Below are 17,028 nucleotides of genomic sequence, written 5' to 3' on the forward strand. Positions count from 1 at the left end.
GAATTGCAATTAATTATTGCATTAATTTAAACCTGTGATTTGAAATGCAGCCAAGAACTACTGTTAGGGCTGCTGTTATAGAAAATTCATTAACACCCTCTGACCAATCAGATTCAAGAGTTCAACAGCAAAGTTTATCTTAAAGTATACACTAACACACGTGTACCTTTACCTTTTCCTCATCAGGTCGACCAATAGGGGGAGCCGTTGTGTCATTTTTAGAGAAATGAAAGTGAAACTGATTTGAATTATAAACATTTCTGTCGTTTCCTGGGCTAAAGGTTTCACCACTACCACGTATTTACTGTTGCATTCTGGGACCTCAAACACAAACCACTGAGGTAAGTGAGGGAAAAAGGGAGAGTTACTGAAGTAGGCTAATATGTGTATTGTTTAATGGATGTCATGCTTCAACACATGTCAAGTAAACTAAGCTGCAAGTTCGGGATTAATCTTGAAAATTCGGGGAACTTTGCATAGACATATCTGCATAATGTTTACATAGAGAAATGTAGAGTTATATGCAGTAATTCTACATATTTCAGTAATTATATGGTCTGTATTATTGTTTTTCATTTGGCAAGTTAATGGTAAAGGAATACTTTACTTCAAAAACAGGCTCAACGGGAAGTGTTTGTTTGTTTGTTTGTAGCAGGGTTTTGTTTTTCACAGCCAGAGACCCATTTAAATGTAAAATACTTTTCATGGACCCCCTCTAAACATAATCCAGCTATTCAAATGTCTTGCTTATTATTTACTGTGTACTATAATATTTGGAGTATTTTTTGCAGCCATTGGCATTTTATTCCTGAAATTTTCACCAGCAGACATTAGATCAAAGTTCTCGTTATTTATAGGCCAAGTTGTTACTGAGTTTTGGATTAAATCCATTCAGTTTAAGAGACCAGTCAAATGGGCTAATATGGATGGTTTGAGGTTATGATGGTTGGAACTCAGTAACAAATCCAGTAATTGTGTTGATAATAGTGGTGAGTGATATCCACCTCTGTAGCAAAGAAAAAAATTTTCACAGACCACCGGTCCCCATTTGTGCAACCCACTATAGCATTGAAATGAATTGAGGTAGACGCAAAGGACAACAAATTGGCGGGACTTGTGCTTACAGACTACTTGCTCTTGATTCATTTTACTTATAATAATCCTCCCTGATATGGACTACAGAATTATGGACTGTCTAATATTCTTTCTCTTTTTCTATCTTTCCAGTCATGGCTTTCTCCAGCAGTTTTCTGTCTGAAGAGCAGCTGCTGTGTTCGATCTGTCTGGATGTGTTCACTGATCCAGTCACCACTCCATGTGGACACAACTTCTGCAAAAAATGCCTTGCAGAGTATTGGGATAGCAGTGACCATTGTCAGTGTCCACTGTGTAACAAGAGTTTTGAGACGAGACCCGATCTGTCCATAAACACTTTGATATCTGAAACAGCTGCTCAGTTTAAACAATCAGTTAAAGTGAATACTGCCAACGCTACAGAGGAAAATGCCTGCACATCAACTAAGGTGTCGTGTGATGCCTGCACTGGTGTCAAACAGATCTCTGTGAGGTCATGCCTTAATTGTGGCGCATCCTACTGCGAGATTCATCTAGCGCCTCATAAGAATATACAAAACCTGAAGAAACACAAACTAATAAACCCTGTGGAGAACCTGGAGGACTACATATGCCAGAAACATGAGAGACCTCTAGAGCTGTTCTGTAGAGATGATCAGACGTGTGTGTGTCAGTTCTGTACTGAAGGAGATCACAAGAATCACAACACTGTTCCTGTAGAGGAGGCGAATGCTGAATTGAAGGTGATTTTTTAAATATACATTTAATTTGCTGTGAACTGTGTAAGATACAGTCATGGTAAAAAGAAAGTACACCCTCCTTCAGTTCTATGTTTTTAGTTATCAGGGCTTAAATAACAATTGTGTGGTCCCCACCAACTTGTATATACAAACAAACAACCTCAAGTGACGACAAAAAAAGACAATACATTTTAATATGTAGTCATTTTTTTCCCAAAAGGTAAATGGTGTTTGTATGTTACTGAATTTTTTTCCCACCTGAATGTTGGTTTACTTTTTGGTATTTATTTTAGCTAAGCACTTCAATGTCCCTAAAATTATTTATGTTCACAGGCTTGCTTGAAAAAAACGCAAACAGAAGTGCAGCAAATGATCCAGGAGAGGTTAGAGAAGACTGAAGAGATTAAGCATTCGCTGGAGCTCAGCAAAGTGGGTCTTAAAACCTTTTTTGTGTTTTGATGTCAAACTTAGTAATTTTACTGAGAGAGTTGCTGCTAGAGATAGTAGCTATGCACCTTGATCTCTTTCAGTAGAAAAGCACAGAGGAAGAGATTTCACAAGGTGTTGAAGTCTTCACTGCTCTGATTCGCTCCATTGAGAGAAGTCAGGCTGAGCTGCTCGAGGTGATGGAGGAGAAGCAGAATGCAGCAGAGAGGCAGGCTGAAGGACTCATTAAAGAGCTGGAGCAGGAAATCACTGTGCTAAAGAGGAAAGATTTACATTTGGACCAGCTCTCAAATGCTGAAAACTATCTCCAAAAAATTCAGGTCAGTATCCTTTGCTCTATTGAATGGCAATTACAACACACTGCAACACTGAGGGATTTCTCCTCTCTCCTGCTCTGCTGTAGATTTACTCCTCCATGTGCAGCCCTCCACACACCAAGAACTGGACTGAGATCAGTATTAACACTGATCTCAGCAGGGAGACTCTGAGAACATCTCTGTCTCATCTTCACAAAGAGCTCAACAATGAAATGGATAAAGAAATGCAAAAATTAAGTAAGTTAACACTACTGGTGTAGGATTCATGTCAACTTTGGGGGTGGGGATATATACCAAGAATTGCACCTGACCAGTTGTATGATTGCACAAGTTTTACACAATTTATTTAACAAAATTCAGTTCAGTTTTAACAATAGACGTTGTCACAAAGCAACTTTACACAAATTCAGATGTAGATTTAGATCTACAAATAGAAATACCATAAGGCTAATAACCATAAGGCTATTTGTGGTCGGGATATACTGCACTGAGAATGTGCTGGTAATTTAGTATGCAACATGTTCCTAATTTTAACACAAATAACTATCATTATATTTCATATACATGCTTCAAACAACTGCAGAAAAAAAACTACCAAAAACCAAATACATAGTCTTCTTAGCAACAAGGGAAAGTAGAAAATAAAACCTAGCCTATTTGAACCAATGAGTCAACTATTGTAATGTAAGTGGTCTAATTAGTATACCAATTGATGTTACATGGTCAAATTAAATATTTAAATTTATTTATGATATGGTTTCCTAATTGTATCTCTTAAGTTGGGATGTAGTTAATTCCATTTGCCTGGAAATGAAGAACCCCATGATTATATACTGTACATAGTTTCCAGTGTCACCCAGATGATGATAGGATCCATTCTTAGTCTGGTTCCTCTCATGGTTTCTTCCTCATATCATCTCAGGGAGTTTTTCCTTGCCACTGTCGCCTCTGGCTTGCTCATTAGGGATAAATTTAAAATTTATATCCTGAATTTATATATTTCTGTAAAGCTGCTTTGTGACAATGTTCATTGTTTAAGGCACTATACATTTAAAATTAAATTGAATTGTATGATATGTACTTTTTTAATATATGTATAATATACTTTTATATACACTATAATCCACAGCTTCAGGTGGATTATAGTCCATTTAGTTCTACACTCACCAGTCATTTTAACAGGAACACCTGTACACCTGTACATTTATGCAGTTGTCCAATCAGCCAATCATGTGGCAGCAGCACAGTGCTTAAAATCATACAGATACAGGTCAAGAGCTTCAGTAATAAAAATGTAATCTCTGTGACTTTGATCGTGGCATGGTTGTTGGTACCAGATGGACTGGCTTGAGTATTTCAGAAGCTGCTGATCTCCTGGGATTTTCACACACAGCAGTTTCTAGAGTTTACACAGAATGATGCGAAAAACAAAAAGGGTCTGCAGGCAGAAACACCTTGTTTAAGAGAGAGATCAGAGGAGAATGACCAGACTGGTTTGTGCTGACAGGAAGTCTACAGTAACTCCAATAAGCACTCTTTATAACCGTGGTGAGCAGAAAAGCATCTCAGAACTCACAGCACATCAAACCATAAGGTGGATGGGCTACAACAGCAGAAGACCACATCAGGTTCCACTCCTGTCAGCCAAGGACAAGAATCTGAGGCTATCGTGGGCACAGACTCACCGAAACTGGACAGATGAAGACTGGAAAAAAAAATAAGTGATTTTTTTTCTAATCTTCAACTGTCCAGTTGTAGCAAGGTTGATATTTTGTGCATGCTGAGATTCTTTTGTGCTCATTATATGAGTTACTATATCCTTCCTGGCAGCTGACCTTTTTCCTCTGACCTCTCTTACCAACAAGGCGTTTCCACCCACACAACTGTCACCCAATCAATGTTTTTTGTTTTTCTGTGTAAACTCTACAGACTGTTGTGTGTGAAATTCCCAGGAGATCAGCAGCATCTGAAATACTCAAACCAGCCCATCTGGTACCAACAACCATGCCACGATCAAAGTCACAGAGATTACATTTTTCTTCATTCTGATGTTTGATGTGAACATTAACTGAAGCTCTTGATCTGTATCTGCATGATTGCATTGCACTGCTGCCAAATGATTGGCTGATTAGATAACTGCATAAATGAGCAGGTGTACAGGTATTCCTAATAAAGTGGATGGTGAGCATGGATAATATAGAATATAGAGGATAAACAAATGGCTTATTACATATCACATTTTAACTACTTTTAGGTTTGATGTATTGCTCTATAATGCAGTGCATCACATCAGGAAATATAATTTGCTGAATTCATAAAAGAATGTACTCATGTTCATTAGTATGTATTCATATTCATGAGCTAAAGCTAGAATAATTTTTAAAATAAAAACTAAAAACATTAATACCTTTTGTGTGTTTATAGAGCAGATGAGTCAGCAGAAGGCAGAAGGTACAGTGATCAGTGCATTCTTAATTTAAAGTGTCAAGTTAGTATACTTTTGATGATTTTTGACAGTTTTGTGATTATTGCAGCCTTTAGCATGAACCAGACACAACTGCTGCTGCTACTGTTACTGTCAGCGGCTTTCCTTGTACCAGTGTCAAATGCGATATGGATTCAGATTTATGCAGGTACAGTGTCAGTGGTGTTTAATTACATGGACAGAGTTGTATGCACACACTGTATTAGCTAAACTACTGTAAGTACCCTGTGGATCATTTTCATTCTATATGCGAATTTGTAACATATTTGTATCAGTTTCTGTGTTTTTCATTTTCAGTGGATGTGACACTGGATCTTGATACAGCAAGTAAATATCTCATCGTGTCTCAAGACGGGAAAGAAGTGAGGAGTGAGGACACATGGATCAATGTCCCATACAACCCAAAAAGATTTGTTCATGATCCTTATGTTCTAGCAAAGGAGGGTTTCTCCTCAGGGAGATTTTATTATGAGGTGCAGGTCAGGGGGAAAACAGAGTGGGATCTTGGAGTAGCCAGAGAGTCTATTAGCAGGTATGGGAAGATTTATCCAAATTATAAAGGTGGGACTTGGTCTATGATTCAGAGACATGGCAGTGACTACAGTGCTTGTGCTGGTTCTTGTGTCAGGCTCACTCTAAGAGAGAAGGTGGAGAAGGTGGGGGTGTTTGTGGATTATGAGGAGGGTCTGGTGTCCTTTTATGATGCTGAGGCCAGGTCTCATATTTACTCTATAACTGGTCAGTCTTTTACTGAAAAACTCTATCCATTCTTCAGTCCAGGTCTTACATATGACAATGGAAACTCAGCACCACTGATCATCTATGATGGGTATAAATACCTGATTACACTGAGACAGTTTTTCTCTACAACAATACAGCAATGGTTTTAAAGTCCATGTTAGCTTGATTTCAAATGGTAAAAACTAAATAAGGATCAGTGGCGTTAAAGTGGATTAAAGTATATATTTCTAACTAAAATTTGATTATAACTACAAGCTATAAAACTCCTTTTTTCTGCCTGATCAGAAGCATGTGGATGCGTTAGATCACTGATTGATAATTGCTCCTGACAATGTAAATAACTCATGCAGTGCTTGGGCTTGAATCTCCTTGTACCACAGAAGCATATAGGAAAGACCACACTCATTTTTACACACAAGTCATGAACGCAAGTGGTGTGTTATAGTATCGTCTACAGTATAGTGCTTGTGGAAAGTGGGTAAATCAGCTCATTTACATTTTTTCACATTTAATAACTGTGAAGTGCAGCAAGATCATATTAACTTGAACGTCAAAATTAATCTATTTTTCCATTTATAACCTTGTGAGATTTTATTATACAAATGTGGAAAACCAAGAAAAAAAGAAGTAATTATTTATTCATGTCATTCATGACAATGTCCAGGGACTTTCTAAAAAGTGTGTAGTTTAATAAAAAGTTTTCATAGAGATAAGAGCTCAGAGCAGGATACTCAAACACAGAAGGTTACAGTAACTTTATACTCTCAATTCTCATGTTACAGGCAAAAGAGTACTAAGTATAAAATACATCACAAAGTTGTAACTGAAAACATATTATGCCGGTGTCATAATGCTTTATAATGCTTATGCCATTTGGCTGCCAAACACACGTTGTTAAACTGGATTAACTTGTTGCATTTTGTGTATTCAGGCCCAACCCATCATAAGTCGTTTTCATACCTGTAGTGGGGTATGTGTACTTTTATACTACTAAAAAGTAAAATTCCTTCACGCCAGTCGTCTGTTTCTCATCACAAACTCCGATGATGTCCTGTCAATCTGGCTAGTAGCCAAAAAAGTGGACATATGACCTTTTCCCTTTTTAATTCCACAACTGTTGAGTACATAGGAGATGTTGATGCAGTCTGTCAATGCTGTTGTAAAGATGTCATTGAAATGTTACATTTTAAAGGTCATAGAATAGTCAGCTTTGCTGTAAGCCAATAACTAAAATGGTACAAACTAACTTATACTAAACAGGCCAGGAGAACATGTCCTACTGCTGTGAATAGCTTTATCTAGTTAGTTACAGTAAATTATATTATAGCAATATTAATGTTCTCATTGTAATAAGTTACAAGGGACACACAGGGACTAGTAACGGTGCTCGGCTTGCGCAACATGCCACATCACACCCTTTCGTGTGTTATTTTTGTATAGCAGCACTATCTGTCGTTATTCTTTACATATTAGACAAGCGAATGTTACATGGAAATGCTTTAGGATTACAATTCCAATTTCAGTTCATTTCAATACAGTTAATTTCTAAATTGTTCTGTTTCTGTGTTCACTGCTGTCTGTGGTAAGAAGCTCTATTTTGTATATTGTCTAAATAACTGTAAAACACTGTTTATTAGGTGAGCTAGAAAATATTTACTTTGAGCACAGCAGGACTAAGAAGGAAAGAGGGATGCTATACTTTACTTTTTTTGTGATTTCAATTTATTGAATTTTCTAATAGTTGTAATAATTTTCTAATAGTTTTCTTTTTCTGTTGGTTTGGGAAAAAAGGAAACAGAAAAAGAAAACTATTAGAAAATTATTACAACTATTAGAAAATTCAATAAATTGAAATGTACATTTAGTAAATATGTAAGTCAGTAGACAGATCTTTTGCTTCTGTGTAAAGTTTGGAAATGTTACACTGTCCTGCTTATGTCTTCTTTCTATTCTGTAAATTAGTTTGAGCTATAACTGAAATGTACATAAATCATTCCAGGAAATATGTATGATCTTTTGGTGTTGGAAGGCAATGCATTAAAAGATTTGTGATTCCTAAACGATTCACAAAAATGTCAATATCTCTAAATTAAATCTGGCATTCTGCAATATTCTCAACAGAAAAAAAAAACAGGATGTTAGACCAAAGTCTATTAACAGCTGTGCAAGCACTGTGTATATACAGCAGAGCTTTGAGATGCAATGGGCTACACCTGCAGTGCATAAGGTGACTGTATGAGTGCGTGCACTCGGAGCCTGGATGGGCAGCACTTCCTGTAGATTATGATGAGAGAGCCCAAGAAAAAGGTCACAGCACTGACACCCACCACTGTCATGACACTCATCTCTGAGAAGGGAAGAGCTGCGTCAAACTTCAGGCCAGTTATGGGTCTTTGTGTCAGAGATTGATCCCTGCAGATGATAAATGATGATAATTCATATAGATGTATGTAGATCTATGTAGTGAAAATAAATTTAGGACCTGTAAAAGAAGTTTTTGTGTGTTGCACAATACTGACCTGGATGGGGGTGCAGTGAGAAGCAGAAGTGAGGGGAGGGGCTTGTGCAGTGAACTGAGAGGAGCTGTATCATGGTAATGACATAATCGTTTGTCAGGGCAGAAAACTGCACCCCGATATCCAAACACCTTAAGACATAAAAGAACATACAAATGAATGTACAAATGACACAGACATCATCATCAACAAGGGAAAGAACCTGTTTTAAGGAATTTGCCTAAAAATGTTAACAAGGCCAAATCAAGTCAAGTGGCTTTTATTGTCATTTCAATCATATACAGCTGGTACAGTACACAATGAAACAAAACAACGTTTCTCCAGGACCATGGTGCTATATAAAACAACACAAAACTACCTGAGACTACACAGAACTAACTAAAGACTACACAGACCTACACAGGACTACATAAAGTGTATGTGTGCAAATATGCAAACAGGGGAAGACAAGTACAAATTTCCTAAACCGGGACAATAGGCACAGTGAGGGTCAGTGCAGTGCCGGCTAGTACACAGTTCTAGTGTGGCTAACGTGGACAGAGTGCCATATGTAAGAGATATACAAAAGATGCAAAAAAAAAAAAAAAAAAAGGATATAACAATATAATAGTAAAATGCCATAAACATAAATATAACATACTAAGACACTATGTATTTGAATTTCCGCTATGGGGGATCAATAAAGCTACATATTATCTTATTTACTATGAAAAATACAGTGTTAGCAGCAAGAGTGCAGGCGGTCAATACAGTATTTTGCGTATGGTTATTTAGCAGCAGTTTAAGAAAGAAATGTGGAAAAATTGCAAAGGGAGTGGAGTGGTGCTCAGTTGAATGTGTGTGTAAGTGTGTGTGTGAGTGTTTGGCCATGAGGTCCCGAATACTTCGGTAGCTTTTGGCAGACGGCAGGAGGGTGAAGAGTTTGTGTGAGGGGTGTGTGTGGTCATCCACAATGATGGTGGCTTTGCAGATGCAGCGAAGGCTTACTACGTATGATACCTACCAGGGCTGTGTTAACTTTATTGCTAGTCACATGAGCATTTTGGCTGATCTGTTCCGTGAAGATGAGTGCTGACAGTTAATCACTGAGCTAGAAAAAAGAGGGTTTGTATTCTGATAAGACTTCTTTGAATATACCTTGATGCTCCTCCCAGGTGGGCAGTCCAGCCAATCAGAACCCATCACCTGGATCTGGTACCTGTTCTTTCCAGTGCACCTGTGTCTGTAACAGCGGCCTGTTACAGAAGCGTTGAAAGAGAAATGATCCTATAAAATGAATTAAATAATAAACTTTAATGTAAGACGTTAGTCTTCAATGTTAAAGACAAATTAGCTTTGAAAAGATGAAAAAATAACAATGACTGTTTTAGTTGCTGAAAACATGCACAGATGAATTTGCACAAAGGAACTTATTCCTTTGTACCTCTTTGATAATGTTTGAGAGAAAACAGCGGCTGTCTGAGCGAAAAATTTCTCCACTCCACACCTCCGGTCCACTCCCTGTCTCATTCTCTTCTTTCCAACATTCACTCTGTTGGAGAGGAACAAAAAGGACGCATAAATGTGAAAAAGGAGAACAGGGCAGGAGTCAAGTGTAAAAGTAAACAGAGCTTAAAAATGGTAACAAGGACAGAGAGGTTTAGAAGACTTACACCATTGGCTAAAGGTTTGTAAATTCGACAGCCCTCCAGATACTGATCGCTCTGGCACACCCCCTTGTGGAGGTGAAGATAATGGCAACCAAATCCACTGAGTGCATAAGACAATTATTAAATATCCATACATTATACAGTATGTTGTATGTGTATAAGATTACAGTGTGACTGAATAATTTCAATTATGCCCAGCTATAGTAGAATCCCATCAGGAATTTCTGCATGAACAGATACAGTAAGTTAGAATCAGTGAAGTAAGTAAAAGTACCTGCCAGTACAGAAGAAGGATGAGGACCTCTTACAGGTGGAAACAGACCCAAAAAAAGCACCTTCATCTACAAACCAAGCAAATGTAAAGATTTTAAGATCATCTTTTTTTTATTATTTACATATACAGTCAGGTCCATAAATATTGGGACAGTGACACAGTTTTGGTAATTTTGCCTCTGTACACCACCACAGTGGATTTGAAATGAAGCAGTCAAGATGTGACTGAAGCGTAGACTTTCAGCTTTAATTCAAGGGGTTTAACAAAAATATTGCATTAACCATTTAGGAATTACAGCCATTTTTTACAGAGTTCCTCCATTTTCACAGGCTCAAAAGTAATGGGACAAACTAATATAATCATAAATATTAGGATTATTTTTATTACTTGGAGGTAAATCCTTTGCAGTCAATGACTACCTGAAGTCTGGACCCCATGGACATCACCAAATGCTGAGTTTCCTCCCTTGAGATGATTTGCCAGGTCTTTACTGCAGCCATCTTCAGTTGCTGCTTGTTTGTGGGTCATTCTGCCTTCAGATTTGTCTTCAGTAAGTGAAAAGCAGCTCAGTTGGGTTGAGGTCAGGTGACTGACTCGGCCATTTAAGAACATTTAATTTCCAAGCTCTTGGGCTGCTTTCACAGTATGTTTTGGGTTGTTATCCATCTGTACTGTGAAGCGCTGTCAGTTTTGCAGCATTTGACTGAATCTGAGCAGAAAGTATAGCTCTGTACACTTCAGAATTCATCTTGCTACTTCTATCAACAGTCACATTATCAATAAACCCCAGTGACCCAGTTCCATTGGCAGCCAAACATGCCCATGCCATAACACTGCCTCCACATGTTTGACGGATGATGTGGTATGCTTTGGATCATGAGCCCTTCCTTTCCTTCTCCATACTTTTCTCTTCCCATCATTCTGGTACAAGTTAATCTTGCATCAGAACTGGTCAGGCTTTTTTTTAGAGGTTTTTTAGCAAAGTCTAATCTGGCCTTTTTGTTCTTGAGTGTTACCAGTGGTTTGCATCTTGAGGTAAACCGTCTGTATTTACATTCATGAAGGAGGCTCTTGATTGTAGACTTTGACAATGATAGGCCTACCTCCTCCAGAGTGTTCCTGACTTGGCTAGATGTTGTGAAGGGGTTGTTCTTCACCAAGGAAAGAATTCTACAATCATCCACTTTAGTTGTTTTCTGTGGTCTCCCAGGCCTTTTGGTGTTGCTGAGCTCGCCAGTGCATTCCTTCTTTTTAAGAATGCACCAAATTGTTGATTTGGCCACTCCTAAAGTTTCTGCTATCTCTCTGATAGGTCTGTTTTGGTTTTTCAGCCTAATGATGGCCTCCTTCACTTGCATCAACACCTCTTTGGACGGCATATTGAGAGTTCCCATGAACAGCTACCAAATGCAAATTCAACACTTGGAATCAGCTCCAGACCTTTTATCTCCTTAATTTATTTATAAGGAGGAAACAGGCCACAGCTGGCAATGAAACTGCTTATCAGTCAATTGTCCCATTACTTTTGAGCCTGTGAAAATGGAGGAACTCTGTAAAAAATGGCTGTAATTCCTAAACGGTTAATATTTTTGTTAAACCCCTTGAATTAAAGCTGAAAGTCTACGCTTCAGTCACATCTTGACTGCTTCATTTCAAATCCACTGTGGTGGTGTACAGAGGCAAAATTACCAAAACTGTGTCACTGTCCCAATATTTACGGACCTGACTGTATACAGTGCAGTTCATAAATAATTCAAACTGTTTTTTTTTATTTATTCCTTAATTCATATGTTGGCAATTCTAACTGTTAGCTAATTGCCCCTGGGAGATCAGTCTGAGAGAGTGGGGCCTTACACATGCTTCTTCTAAGACACATAAAGCCACCATGTCTGCTGCTCATAAAACATCACAGGACAGCTGAGTGCAATTACGGGAGACACTTTACACACTATTCCAGAACAATGAATAATATGATATCCATCTTTGAAAATTATTCTTCAGTCAGAGGCAGCTGTGTTCTGTGATCTGCCAGATGGTCAGCTACTTCTAAGCTTGCCAACATGTTCTTGCTTCTTAACTTATATTAAACCGTTGACTTAAAAAGGCCTAATATTTTCATGTGGTTCCTACATAATACCCAAATGTAAATACCCCCAAAATAATTCTGACAATCTCACTTTATCCTCAAAGTGTTTGAGCCAGAGACAAAACTACAAAAATTCTGCTAGTGCCCCATTGCTTACAGATTGCATTATTTGTTCTTGTGGGTTCTTCCCTATCCCCATTGTAGATACTGAGCTTGTCTTACTCTCTCCCCAAAGCAAGTTCTGGGCTTGGCTGAGGTTGACTGAGTACCAGCCAGTGTCCTGGAGAGCTGAGAGAGTGATCACATCAATCCGGACCAGAGCTGGTTCTGTCAACATGGCTGTCATAATGGAACCCTGCAGAACTCGAGCCTCCCAGTGTGAGGAGAAACCACGAGAATCAGCATCCTGAGAGAGAGAGAGAGAGAGAGAGAAGACATTTCACAAACGTGGTAGTGTAAACTATGACTTAGTCAATATTTTAGCTTGAATCGTATGTGGGTATGTATACCTGATTTTCTAGTGGGGCTCCCAGGTCAGTGTGTGTGGTGTTGAGGTGTGTGTGTAGAGCCTTATTCACATTAGGAGTGCAGAGCCTCATCTGTCCAGACTCATCAGTGTAAATCACCTGACCATGAGAGAAGGAGTCCATGCCTACTACACAACACCAACACACTATTACTGCTACCCACAAAGAATCCACTACTATACACAGTAGTAACAGTAACCACTAAAAGACATTTACTAAATAATATTCACTGTTTATAGTGAGTTAATAATGAATATTTTAAAAACTTACTCTGGGAGGAGAGGGAACGGTCTGTCCACTTGCTGAAGAGTTCTTTACTGAAACCCAGCACATGCAACAACTCATGGATCACAGTCTGTCAAACAATGTAGAGCAAAACATTAAACACAACTTGCTCATTTTTCCGATTCTCATTTATGTCACACACTTTCACATACGCAGATACCTGCACCATGTGTTCATGACTGAATCCCTCAATGCTGAGTGGCTCCCTGCAGATGACCATAACGCCAGCCACTGGTCGCCCCTCTGAGTTGCTCTGACAGTGTGCTGAATAGGCCAGCACACTAGACTAAGAGCAAATAACATGTTAATGTCATCAGACCTCATGATGTACCAACTTTGCTCATGTCAAATCTATGATTTTTATTAATTATTTGTTATTTATTAACCCTTATGAGGCCCTCACTGTGGTTAAAAAAAACCACAGGCATGAAAGAATTAATTCCAATGTATATATAGTCTCTAACTCCCTTACAAACAATAATGATGACCAATCTGTTTACTATTTTAATTTTACATCTATAAAAAAAAAAAAATAATAATAATAATAATAATAATAATAATAATAATAATAATAATAAATACAGGCTGAATAGGTTACACAAAACAATATAGAATTTGTAACAAAGACAGAAATCCTGATCCCCCACAGAAAAGTTACATTTATGACACAAGGCACTTGTCTATCTCTGGGCCATCGACCTCACCCCATCTTTCAGCCCCCTGGCCTGAGCTCCTAATCTTCTCACTATGAACACTACAGATTTTATGAGGAAAAATATCTTCTCCAACACAGTAGCCAGTAATCCTTTGGACTAACAGTAGGCCTGCCTTAACTAAGTGCTTGGGATAGGCTACAGTGTTTCATCAGCAAATAACGATACACTTATGGTACATGTTTTATAACCTAAAATCATAATTTTACTCTTATTCTAGTAAAATACACCTTAATCATTACACAAAGAAAGATTAACTTGGTCTCAGACCAATATAGAACTCCACCACTGCTTACATCAGCTCTGCATTTATCAGTGCTCTGAGCTTTCACGTAAAGTAGGACGTCCGTGTCAGGAATTCCCACCCCATCTGGTTTTATCACCTTCAGGTCTGTCTGGTCTGGATGAGGGTAAACAACACAGCCACTCAGGTGGTCATCTGGGATCTGTCAGTCAACATGGAGTGAGGCCTGAGCACACAGTTTGTATGAGCAAAATATCAGTATGTATAAAATGCTGACTTACAGTCACACCCAGACAGCTCTCAGTCCGGTAGTTATCACTGGCTCTGCCACATCTGAGAAGTGTGATACAATGCACTGGTCAATTACAATTTTAAAAAATGAGGATGCGGTTGAAATATATAACGGAACTTTCATTTACAGAGTAAAGTCCACATAGCACAATAAAAGAACAAATGTAAACTATTCTATTTAATTCAGCATAGAGCAAAAAATGTACTGTATATTCAAATACTGAAACAGAGAAAGACAATCAACAGCAGAGGTTCTTTGTAATAAAACCATTTTTTCAACAACAAAACCAAACAGCCAAACTGACTTGTTGAAGTTGGCAGAGCTGCTGTTCCTCCAGATGAAGCGGCAGTACTTATTGATATCTCTGCTCAGCAGCAGCTTCCTGTTGACCCTCCATACTGTAGACCAGTCAACAACATTCATGTAAATATTAATTAAAAGCTCTGCAATTACACATGTACTGTTTAAATCCTAAACTAAGTCTGTCTTCTTATTTTCAACGAGAACAACATAATTGGAAATAATCAATGGTCAAACAAGGAACTAATGTGCAGTTGAAAAGTGACAATGATTAAATTTTAAAAAATACAAATAAAAAAATCTGTTAATCCAAACCATTCAACCATTTTTGGTGTCTGTTTAGTTTGTTTCTTTTATTTTGCACTGAAGCAACTAATGTTGCCAACAAGTAAGGGAAGTGTATGGCCTCCAGTTTAGCACTGAGCAAACTGCATGTATCACACACTCTACTCAAAAGTTCATTATCTTAAACTGGCTTGTTTATTTGGTTACACACACACACACACACACACACACACACACACACACACACACACACACACACACACAAACACACATTTTTAATATTAACACTATTCTATCTTCTTAAAGTGTGTCTGAGCAATCAAAATTCTCTTTTGATGTGTGTGTGATGAATTGAAACTAACCTTGAACATACAAGCTTCTATTATTTATTAGTAAGTTATTACTATTATTAGTGTTGTAACTCCAGCTCAAAGTTTAAAAAAGCAAACCTCAAACACGAAATTTGCCTTGGCTGATTGGCTACGTTTGAAGTAGAGGTAGAGTGTTTTTTGTCTAAATGATTGTTTTAAATCCAGACACAGACACACAGAAACAATACCTGCGAGTAATTTGGACACCGTGTTGATTGCATCACTGACAGCTGCTTCCAGTCTCTCTGTTTCCCACTGTGAGAGGACGGGGCTCTCTCTAGGAGTCCATGTCTTAATCCTAATTGGCTGTGGCTTATCAATGACATTACTCCTATCCCTGGTCATCCTTTTAGATCTTTGGGATGGAGAATATTGTAATATTGCTTTCTGATGGTTCTGGATCTGAACATGTGTCAGCCAATCTTCTTGTTCATTAACAGACACCTCACGCTTCACATCATCTTCTTTGAAGGCCCAATCAGAAGGGCTTGATCGATTGTCTGGAGGAGACAGCACCCGGATTGAACTTTGCACCTCATCAAAGATGCACTTTCCCCACACACACGGCATCAACAGCAGAAGAAGAAGAATGGGGTTTGGAAAAGGCATCATCTGGAAGATTGGTATAATGTGCATAAGATTAAACTCTAACACTGGTGCAGTTGATTTGTACTGTTATACTGATCATCCAGATTATCCAAATCCCTGTTCAGAAGCATGAAGCAATCAAATCTATGTTTAAAAAATCATATTTGATGCGTATTTTAAATGATCATAAAGAGCACATAATTATTACTACGAACCCAGTAGTTAAGAGTTTCTTGACAACAAATATCTTAAAAAATGTGATTACAATAAGTTTTTATCCTACTCTGCCTTAGCACTTAAATAAACTAACTGCAATTACATGGCCAGATATTACATTTTCATCATTTTCTGTCATATTGGGAATTAAAGTGCTATCAAAATCATGTAACTACTTCCAGGCAAAGATTAATGACAGTAAATCCTGGATCAAACGTATATACCCAGTATTTAACAGTTGCCTTGACTGAATTAATATTTTACTGAATTAATTTTTTTGCAATTTTAAAGCTAAAACTTTTTTGTAAAGCAGTCTGAAACTGTATTACATCATCATTATTATTGTCATCATTATGCCATGCTATGATTTACATTTGCTTAAACTGTAGCACTGGAGCTTAGCTCTGCTTTCCTTTCACATAAACCAAAGGTGGTGAGCACCACTCCTGTTAACCCTTGCACCTACCACTATTCACAACTGATGTTTCCTTATTGTTTCACAGACTCATACCCAGATACAGCCTAAAAGCCTAAGACATTTAACATGAAAAATTTTAAATACTAGTACATTTAACACAGTCTTTGATAATAATTCTTGAAACAGATGGAGCTGACCTGTATCAGATGTTCTTGCTTAAAAATCACTGGAAACTCCACCATGTGTTTTCATTCCTCTTGTATCCTCTCTCTTTCATGTTGTATACTTCGTTCAGATGACTACTGTTCTCGACCAAGGTGTGAGAAACGAAAATCTGACAGAGAGCACAAGGACAATAGCGGCTTTGATGTGTTAATAACACAGTATAACACCTCTTCACTAGTTTTAGTGGTACTGACCTCTCTGTGCTTCCTTAACTGAAAGTCCTCCAGTCATGTCA

At 37.9% G+C, this 17,028-nt stretch overlaps 2 protein-coding genes across 3 annotated transcripts; one reads left to right on the forward strand and one right to left on the reverse strand.

Moving 5' to 3' along the window:
• Positions 1-220: 220 nt before the first annotated feature.
• On the forward strand, positions 221-7,516 carry LOC113540324 (E3 ubiquitin-protein ligase TRIM39). The gene is made up of 8 exons (XM_026936763.3): positions 221-341; positions 1,228-1,817; positions 2,148-2,243; positions 2,348-2,581; positions 2,665-2,815; positions 5,003-5,029; positions 5,113-5,211; positions 5,361-7,516. The coding sequence occupies exons 2-8, from the start codon at positions 1,230-1,232 to the stop codon at positions 5,951-5,953; spliced, it is 1,788 nt and encodes a 595-aa protein (XP_026792564.3). The 5' UTR covers positions 221-341; positions 1,228-1,229; the 3' UTR covers positions 5,954-7,516.
• A 5-nt stretch (positions 7,517-7,521) lies between these two features.
• On the reverse strand, positions 7,522-16,960 carry LOC113539898 (ciliated left-right organizer metallopeptidase). Of its 2 annotated transcripts, XM_026936001.3 has the most exons (15): positions 16,766-16,960; positions 15,535-15,958; positions 14,695-14,788; positions 14,380-14,431; positions 14,151-14,300; positions 13,302-13,427; positions 13,127-13,211; positions 12,839-12,984; positions 12,552-12,735; positions 10,244-10,310; positions 9,973-10,069; positions 9,744-9,851; positions 9,458-9,586; positions 8,324-8,451; positions 7,522-8,216 (listed from the first exon to the last, which is right to left on the reverse strand). In XM_026936001.3, the coding sequence occupies exons 1-15, from the start codon at positions 16,808-16,810 to the stop codon at positions 8,012-8,014; spliced, it is 2,040 nt and encodes a 679-aa protein (XP_026791802.3). In that variant the 5' UTR covers positions 16,811-16,960; the 3' UTR covers positions 7,522-8,011. The 2 variants fall into 2 exon arrangements, with proteins under 2 accessions (XP_026791802.3, XP_034159118.2); XM_034303227.2 differs by lacking the exon at positions 7,522-8,216 and having other exon boundaries at positions 9,458-9,555.
• Positions 16,961-17,028: the final 68 nt, after the last annotated feature.

The sequence above is a fragment of the Pangasianodon hypophthalmus genome, chromosome 4 (genome assembly GCF_027358585.1).
Source record: "Pangasianodon hypophthalmus isolate fPanHyp1 chromosome 4, fPanHyp1.pri, whole genome shotgun sequence".
NCBI classification, from domain to species: Eukaryota; Metazoa; Chordata; class Actinopteri; order Siluriformes; family Pangasiidae; genus Pangasianodon; species Pangasianodon hypophthalmus.

Bases quoted from the DNA above. Each gene is read 5' to 3' on its own strand.
- LOC113540324 (XM_026936763.3), top strand. From the start codon at position 1,230: ATGGCTTTCTCCAGCAGTTTTCTGTCTGAAGAGCAGCTGCTGTGTTCG. The intron at 2,582-2,664 runs GTCAGTATCCTT...GCTCTGCTGTAG, and splicing joins ACTATCTCCAAAAAATTCAG to ATTTACTCCTCCATGTGCAG. The intron at 5,212-5,360 runs GTACAGTGTCAG...TTTCATTTTCAG, and splicing joins ATGGATTCAGATTTATGCAG to TGGATGTGACACTGGATCTT.
- LOC113539898 (XM_026936001.3), bottom strand. From the start codon at position 16,810: ATGGTGGAGTTTCCAGTGATTTTTAAGCAAGAACATCTGATACAG. The intron at 13,212-13,301 runs GTATCTGCGTAT...ATTGTTTGACAG, and splicing joins GTCATGAACACATGGTGCAG to ACTGTGATCCATGAGTTGTT. The intron at 9,852-9,972 runs GTAAGTCTTCTA...CCTCTCCAACAG, and splicing joins ACAAACCTTTAGCCAATGGT to AGTGAATGTTGGAAAGAAGA.